The sequence below is a fragment of the Vanellus vanellus genome, assembly GCF_965231255.1.
Source record: "Vanellus vanellus genome assembly, chromosome: 1".
NCBI lineage: Eukaryota > Metazoa > Chordata > Aves > Charadriiformes > Charadriidae > Vanellus > Vanellus vanellus.
The window spans coordinates 72207983-72216782 of NC_138905.1; the positions used below are offsets into that span (position 1 = coordinate 72207983).

General features: G+C 43.0%; 1 protein-coding gene across 1 annotated transcript; it reads right to left on the reverse strand.

Annotated features, from left to right (window-relative positions):
* Positions 1-275: 275 nt before the first annotated feature.
* On the reverse strand, positions 276-7952 carry RERGL (RERG like). Its single transcript, XM_082489239.1, has 5 exons — positions 7872-7952; positions 7694-7750; positions 5261-5334; positions 2372-2520; positions 276-1202 (listed from the first exon to the last, which is right to left on the reverse strand). Exons 1-5 carry the CDS (start codon positions 7921-7923, stop codon positions 920-922), a joined length of 615 nt encoding a protein of 204 aa, XP_082345365.1. The 5' UTR covers positions 7924-7952; the 3' UTR covers positions 276-919.
* Between the last annotated feature and the right edge of the window lie 848 nt (positions 7953-8800).

Sequence of the window (8800 nt, forward strand, 5' to 3'; positions counted from 1 at the left end):
ACATGCACATCTACCTTACAGGTAAGGAAACTTTGTTACAGCCCACAAAAACTTCTCTGCGAAAGGGATCAGCCCAAGATGTTACACTCTCCTTACATCGGCCCTAGCCATAAAATTATTTCACTAAACCTTGCCAAAACAGTCAAATGCTTACTGACTAACATTTCACTAACATTTCAGTTCCCACCCTCCTCAACCCTCTCTACTTGCTTTCATCACTCAAAAAAAAAAAAAAAAAAAAAAAAGAGAGACTGAAACAGGAGACAATACCGCTTTGTTTATGTGTTTCCCTTCTTCTGGTGTCTCTGCAAGGCAGCTTTGCAGGTAAATACCTTTTGTAGATTTGCTGTCTACGCGTTTAAGTCATATGAATTTCAGCAGGTGTTAAGCACCTTTAGGCACACAAGGATCTGAGCCACCCTTCCTTGACTTAAATACAAATACATTATCACATGGATCAGCAGCATTTTGCTTTTCTTTAGTGCACGTGTTCTTGCACAAAAAAACAACTACTTCTCAGAATTCTGAAGTGAGATTTTGATCAGCAAGGCCGAGTTTATTGGAAATAACTGTTTATACTTCATTCATACCTAGAAGCTCTATCCAAGACCATGTTGGTGTTGAATAAATACAGACTAAGACTCTCCTCTGAAGAACTTATGAGATACAGGGTGAGAGGAGCAACTTAGAGTTTAAGTGACATAGCCCTAACACAGTAAAACTGTAGTAGAACTGGAAACAGAAGGTCAGGTCTCCTAGGTTTAGACCCTGTCCACTTGACCATACTATCTTTCTTCCACCTTTGGTTCCTACTGTCTTACTCCTCCAGACGTTGACCTTTGGAGGAAATTTACTGAATCCCAAGAGCTGCCTGTGCTCCATTATTTCAGCTTGTTCCTACTTCAAGGTTAACCATCTTTTACACAGATTTCCTTCTCTTTCCAAAGACATTGTTGATTAACTTGGCCATTGACTTTGATCCACTTGGTCGTCTCTTTTCCTTCACTTTGAAGTTTGAGGTGATATTCCTCAGGACTTTGGTGAACATTGCCATAACTTCCTGATAATGTTCTGCTGCAGACAGTTCACAGAATTGGCACTTGTTATCTATTGCCAGCTTCTGTCCTTCATCCCAGCCAACTTCCCTCATGTGGCATAAATCCTGTTTATTACCAACCAAAAATACTGATGACTCGACCATTCTGAAATCAAAAAGTTCCAATTAGAGAAAAGATATGTTACAATACTGTGCTGTATGCTGTGCTGTATACAGTATGTATGAGAAGTATCTATGTTCAGAATAATAGGCATTGCAAAAAAAAAAAAAACCCACACCCAAAAACAACCCAAAAGAACAAACCAACCCCCTAACTTTGCTAGGTAGAGTTATAGTTTTCCATTTGCCATAGTCAAAGATCAAAGGATTTTCTAGACAAGCTATTCTCTATAAGTTAAGTTTTCATTTTGGTTCCTCTACTCAGTGAATTTGTGTATTTTTCATCCACTGCAGTTTTCATACTCTACACTACTGAGTATACTGTCAGCTACTGGATTTCATCAAGAAGCAAAGTGATCATTGTCTCCATTTGTAGATAGCAGAAGAGAGTAAAAGAAATTCATCAGCAGTAGTGGCATAATTCAGAAGAAAACACAGAAATCCTAATTGCAAGCTTTTGCTAAAATTACCCCTTCCAGTGCAACCTTAATTAAGAAAGGTCAGCAGTAAAACTGACAGAAAAGTGTTTGGGGTTTGTTTTTTTTTTTTTTTTTTTACTCTGCTTCTGATATAAGTAAAGGATTTCACTCTCATTTAACACCTCAGCTGACTGATGCAGGAATACAAACCACCACATATACTCAGACTTGCAATTTTGGTGGTTCTTACTGAAAGTAAATAGTTTGTTTCTTATCTTATGGCCACCCATGTGCACAAATAATGTTGGGGTCACCACTAAAGGCAGTTTAGGAGACGTTCATGGTATAAGATTAATTTATGGTGAGAAATGCTTTCTTTACCCCCCACATTGGTGCATCTCCATGGGTAAGAAAGTAGAGGAAAAAAAAGCATAGACTGACTATGCCAGCCTTTTACCTTTGTACATCACAGCAGACAGATTTACAGCAATTATTTAAATAGTAGTGCTGTAAGAAAGAATATCAAAAATCCTGATGTACTTGGCTTTGGATACAGTGAAATAGATTGCAATTTGCACCACAGTTTACCTTCAGGTACCTTATTGTTGGTATTGTGTTATGCCACTAGGATGCTGCTGGATTTTAATTGCTACTAGGATGCCTACTGCTCACAGAAATGTTCTCAGCTTTTTTACATGTTTGCTGAGGGGAAAAAAAAAAAAATAGCGCCACTTACTTTTTACAAGCTCCTATGTGAGACTCTCGGATCCTGTACAGCAATGCTTTTGCAAATGCAAATGATGCTCTGTCACTGATGTCGTAAACAATGATAAATCCATCAGCCCAGTGGAGCTCGTCTGTGAGGGAGAGCTTCCCCCGCTGAGGCTGAAAGAAGTTCAAATTCACATGCAAAAAAAATGTTACTGTTGTCACTTCAGAGCATTTTCTTTGTCAGTGTGAATATGAGAATGTTGTACCTTTTATTACAAAAGATATTAATAGCTCTAGGTGCTGGCACTGAATTCAGGTGAGTCCTGCTCCAAAAGCCTAATAAATAACCATCACTACAGATGGCACTTTGGATCACTAGACAAATTCATTATGAAACATCTACACTTTGTTTAAGGAGTAAAATTGCATAACCTGTACAGCCATTGCTTATGCTGAATATTCTGCAGTTACAAGAGAATGAAACATACAGGAGCCATCAATATTTGTGCAGTTTCTGGTTATAGCTATGTTTTGCATGTTCCTAATATTCTGACTACAGTAAGCTTAATTATTTTCTTTTGGTTCTTAATTTGTTTTGTTTCTTCTTTGCATTGTTCAAGCCAAACAGTATTTACCCACAGGATAAATTTCTAGAAAGCTAGGGGAAAAAAAAAAACAAAAAAAAAACCAACACAAAACCAAACAATCTTTCAATCTGCAGTTGACTTCAATAAAACCAGTGACAGAAGTCACTCAAGTTATAATGGGGTTATACCAATCCTTGAGTCCTTTCACCCCAAGAAACTCACACTTATGATTTCTAGAAAGCAACAGCTGCAAACTGTCCCATTAAGCTTTTAAATTACATTCCTTAGTTATTTTAAATTATCTTATCCTTGCAGATTATCTGGCAGCAGCTAGCAAAACCATGTGACCCAAGACAGGTAAAACATTGGAAGCTGACCAGGAAAAGATAAAAATTAAAACAAATTACTTTTGCTCTGTGGAAAACCCATCTTGAATAGTAATTTGAAGACTGTTTAGTTGTTCCCTCACTAGTTTAGTATTTTACTACTTGCAATGTATAATCTCCACTGACATGCTGCGCTGGTGGCCTTGATTAGCTCAGCATCAGGGCAGCACCGTAGCATCATAAACAGCTGGACTGGGAACTGTAACTTACCATGAGGGATGGTAACTGAGTGCTGACAGTGAAAGGGCATGCATGAGAAGGAAAAGACAAAGTAAGATTCCAGAACTGTCTGAAGACTTCAGTATCTTTAATACAACAGGTTTTTAATGTTGTGGTGACTGTCCAGCAGCTTTAGGGGCAGGAAAGGTGACTTGCGTGTGTCACAGCTGTTTTCCAGATGGATGAAAGGACAGTGAGCTTTGCAGAACAGCGATCCAGGTACTAGAGGAAAGCCTCAGAGAGCAGGAAGATTTCAGAAAGCAGAAACAAAAATGGCAACTCTTCCTTCCCCAGTCTGGCCTCCTCTTGGGACCTGCTTTTCTTCCCCAGCTCCCATGGGATACTGGACCTCCATAACCCCATCCATCTCTTTCTAGAATCACCAGTCCTAGCAGACATAAAGCAATACCACCACTAGTCACTACCTACTCCTCTGCAGGCACTAAGAGGTCAGGAAGAATGCAGCAAACAGCTAAAGTCAGATCCTTTTCCTAAGTAGGAAATGGTACAAGATAGCTCAAAGAGTACCGGGAAGAGGAGTCGCCCTTAACACAGCTGATCTCTGGTCATCTTAAAAGCAAAAAGATGCCCCAAATGTAGCAACTAAAATCTCTACCCATAATGTAGTCTAATCTGCTTTACCCTAGCTAGCTGCCACTCCCAATGTTTCAAATATCTTAATAAAGAGTTGATCATGTGCCACAGGATTTAATATGACAGTAAGTGGAAGCTATAGGTGGGCTTAGGGAAGAGGTCTGAGATAGGCAGAAGCAAGTCCACAGAACAGAAACTCCTAACAGACTGTATGGCAAGGGAGGACTCTATAAGTGTTAAATGGCATGGTAGCTATTTTGGGATTCCCATTCCCCTGGGACAAGCAATGCTGTTGCTTGTCTCTAAGAAGACCGATTTGTTTGGTGGTTCATTTTATGTGCTCAGTGGGTTAAGTTTAAGTCCTTGACTTGCAGTCTGAGCCAGACTTTCAGTGCTTTGGCTTTAGTGTTCATTATCCTAGTTGGTAAGGGGGCAAGATCGCCACCCAGAAGGGATCCTTGCAAGCTAATGCAATCAGACAGACCTACCTAGGTCTGCATGTGCTACACAGTATCAAAGTTTCTCTTACTGAAATAGTAGGAAAGAAATTAATTAAAAAAAAATCTTTATTACAAAGTGGTTTATTGTGATCAAAGTTCAGCTATCAACAAGTATAAGCCTGTGTTTATAGCCTTCCTTGGACCTGTTCTGTGAATGCAAGTCTTACTTTCAGGCCTATCTACTTTGTCCATTTCCTCAGACATTTAATAAACTGCTTGCTTTATAAACTAAATTTCATCTATTTAGGGCATTTGAGAAAACTGCATATAATCCTGTAACTTATCTCTGTATTTACCCATATAATGCAGAAGTGGGAAAAGTTATTTTGTTAGTAAAATTCCAAAAATGCAAAAGCATTTACAGAAAATTTAATCAATGAAGGGCTTCTTCCATGAAATGGCAAAGTACTCAGCAGCTCTGAGCCAAATCAACTATCAAGTTTCAGTCTTCTTTAAAAAAAAAAAAACAAAACAAAAAGGCCCACACCACACACAAACACACCCACACACAAAAATCCAGCAAGCACAAATTCCAAGAACCAGACAGAAAGGTTGTAATCCCCCGACCCTTTCTACCATTACTCAGGTAGAATGAGAAACAGCCTTTTTTTGGCCCTAAAATTCTTACCTGTGAACAAGGGTCATAAATTTCCAAGTGTATCTGCCTCCCATCCAGGCATAAGTGTTTAGTGTAGATGCATTCTAAAAGATACATGGCATGCAAAGAAAACCAGCATTAGAGTGACTGGGGATGGTGGTGAAAAGAAAAGGTGGCAAAGGTGAGATTCACTAATATTGAGGGGCATTTAGTTCCTCGGGTATTGTTTGGTTTTCATTTTTGTGTTTGGTTGTTTGGGGTGGTTTTTGACACACACTGGAAACAAACCTATTTCGTTTTGCAACACATGAGCTCCCCAGCCCCTTAGGCTGACTAACACCACTTCACTGTGGTGTTCCCATGGAAGTGTTGGTGCAATTAATGCTTTTAGACCCGAGTTTTCCTCTTCCAGAATGGAAGCAAAGGGGATACACAGTGCTCAGAATAAGATAAATGCTGATGACTACTCAGCTTGCTACCAAGGTTCAGGATTATGACAGTAGTAAGCCAGCCTATCTGTAAATTCTGATTCTGCAAAAAAGACACTATTTCTGTAAAGTTTATTTACCATGAAATCCAGCGCTTTAAGAGTTCTCATACTAAGTAGCATTAGATCAATAGTATGTATATGATCATGTCCCTAGACTAGATACTAAAATATGTCAGTTCTCCAATTTAGGACTTTCCACCAGCACTAGCAACCTGGGCATCTCTAGTGCAGACAGACTGTCACTATTATTTTAAGCAGTGAGTTGTTCTAAGCAAGCATAACCAACTTGTGTTCACAGCACTGGTCACCAATAAGCTGTCTACAGTACAATTCCTCAGAGTGACTGAACTACAGAGACAAGAACTAGTATCAGCACTATTGAAAATACACTTCAAACTCTGTGTAATGAGGGCATAGATAAGGGCTACGGTCTCTGGAACCATGCGGCTTTAGTTCAGCACCATGTTCATCTTAAGCATTTTTCATGCATGTCTTAAGAGTCCATCTTATTATGGACTATCAGTCCCGAGCATCCCAGGGTGTCAAATTTGCAGTCCCTTGGCGGCTTCCATAATTAAACACATTTTTAATTAATACTTTGACTCCATTAAAAGTGTTTTATGATGATCTTTTACTTTATGACCTTTATTCCCACTTTTCTCCTCCTTCTTCCTCTCTAGAAATAGAGCTAAACTTATCATCCAATAAACATTTGTTTAAAAATTAAAATGTTTTGGGGGTTTGACATGCCTTTTCTAATACTTGCAGCATCAGAGGGTCAGAACAAGGAAACCTGGTTTTAGTTGTAGCTGGCTTAGAGCACACACAGAGCACAGAGAACACTATGTAACTTACACGTGACAGCTTAGACTTAGATAAGCCACCTGGGCCACAAACTATCTTTTTAGTCTGTTTTTGTATAGTAATAACATTGGTAACGCATTTATGTACAACTGTAACTACTTTCAGAATAAGTTCATTTAGATATATTCAGTGTAATTCAGCTTAGTACTACAATTTTCACTTCTATTTGTGGGTCACAGAATGCTATTCTCATTTTTGTTAAAAAAGTCCTTTGCAGAAAGTCCTTCTATTTAGCAGGGAAAGCAAGGTAGATAGCAATCTCCTTTCCTTGTTAAGTTTTGGGACTCCTAGCACCCTGTCAGTTGGAGTGGCACACTTCAAAAAGGTGTTTATGTATCAGTTAAACAGTGCTTCTACCCGGGACGTGAAAGTTCAAGTCCTGCTTTGCCGTTTTCCAAGACCTTAGAAGCGTCTTACGGATCAGCACATCTGTTCTGGCATGAACGAGAAAGTCTATCCTCAGCACGGCCAGGCTTTCCACAAAGCTATCAAATCAGTGCATTCCTCCAAAAGCAGGGAGCTTCGCATTATGCTTTGATTAACCAGTAGTGCCTGATAAACGATCTGTTTCACCTCTCCTCTAGAGCTGAGGAGATCTTCAATAGAACAGGTGTTGGTTGGGGTTGGGTGTGGGGTGGGTTGTTTGTTTTTTTCTTTTTTAAGTCTATTTCTTTACTCTCTTCTTTATCTCCCCTCCGATTGAGCTTACTATAACCTACCCGCGCTTCGCACACGCGGCCCCGGTTATCTTTCCTTCCTGAGCCCCCTCAGAGTTGCTTTGCGAGGAGCAGCTGGCCAGCCCCCGTGCCCGCCCGCGCTCCCGCAGCGATCTCTCTGCGGATTACCCCCCGCACGCACCCTCCACCCCCCCCCTTCAAAGCTTATGTTTCATCAGGAACTCCGCCTGATAAGCAAGGCGAAAACTTCAACCTTGCCGAAAAGTTCTGCGAAACTGCGTTTCTACCCGATTTCTTGCCCGACTAAGCGTGCGGAGCGCCGCACCGCCCAGCCCCGAGCGGAGGCCCCACACGGCGCCCACCACCACCACCACCGCGCCCGCTCCCGCCGCCCCCCTTCCCCGGAGCCCGGCGGCGGCCCGCGGCGCTCACCGGCGTTGGACGCGTACTCTCCGATGAAACGCCGGGTCAGGAACCGCACCGCCAGTGCTGCGGAAGGGAAGCAGACGCCAGGTTTAGCGGGGTCCCGCTGCCTACTTCCCCCCCCCCCCGCCGCCAAACCTGAAGTAAAATCAGGCCGGCGCTTACAGAGGCCGCCACCCCGCCTTACCCGACTTGCCGGCGCCGCTACCGCCCAGCACGGCCACCTTCACCTCGGTCATACCGCCGCCAGGCCGTGCCCCGCCGCCTTCATTTCTTTATAGCCGCCGGGGCCCGGCGCGGCCCCTCCGGCGACACCGCCCAGCAGCCCGCCTCCTCCCGTCCCCCGGCGGCTCTCCCCGCCCCACCGGCGAGGCCGGTAGGTACAGCTCCCCGCGGGCGGGGGTCGGTAGTTTCATCTTCTCTGACAGGCGCCCTCCTCCTCCTCCTCCTCCTCCTCCTCCTCCTCCTCCTCCTCCTCCTCCTCCGCCGTCCCTCTGCTTCGTCCCCCACCGCGCAAACTTTCCTCGGGCGGCCTTCCCGCCGCCCGGCCCGGCCCGGAGTCTCGGCTGCCCCTCATCGCCCCCTTCCTCCCCTCGCCCCGGGCCCCGCAGTGCGCGAAGCGGTTAGAAAATAGAGGGGAAAGGGGGAAGAAGCGGGAGGGGAGGGGGGAGGGAAGAGATGGGGGTGGTGAAAAGAGAAGGAAAAGACATTCTCCAGCTGGGGGGGTGTTTGTTTATTTTTGCTGTGGGTTTGTTTGCAGGTTGTCATCCTTTTGTACCAGGAACGTGAAAGTGAAGAAACTAAAGTGATTTTTTTTTATTATTATTTTTTTATTATTATTATTATTATTTTAAATGTTTCTGTGGTAACTTGCTAAAAATAAGCGTTTTGCTGTTCTCTGGTGTTCTCGCCCCATCTTGCAAAACTCTCATCACTCACTAAGTCTCTGCTCTGGCAAAAACTCAGGTGGGCGTGCCTTTTTACCTCTGTGAATGCTTGTTATTGAATTTAAGTTTAAAGTTACGTGGTGGGCAGTGCTTAGCAGAGCCTTGCAACGCTCCCCTGAAGCAGGAAAATACGACAGATGTGGGAGGTGAGGCACAAAGGGATAAACCC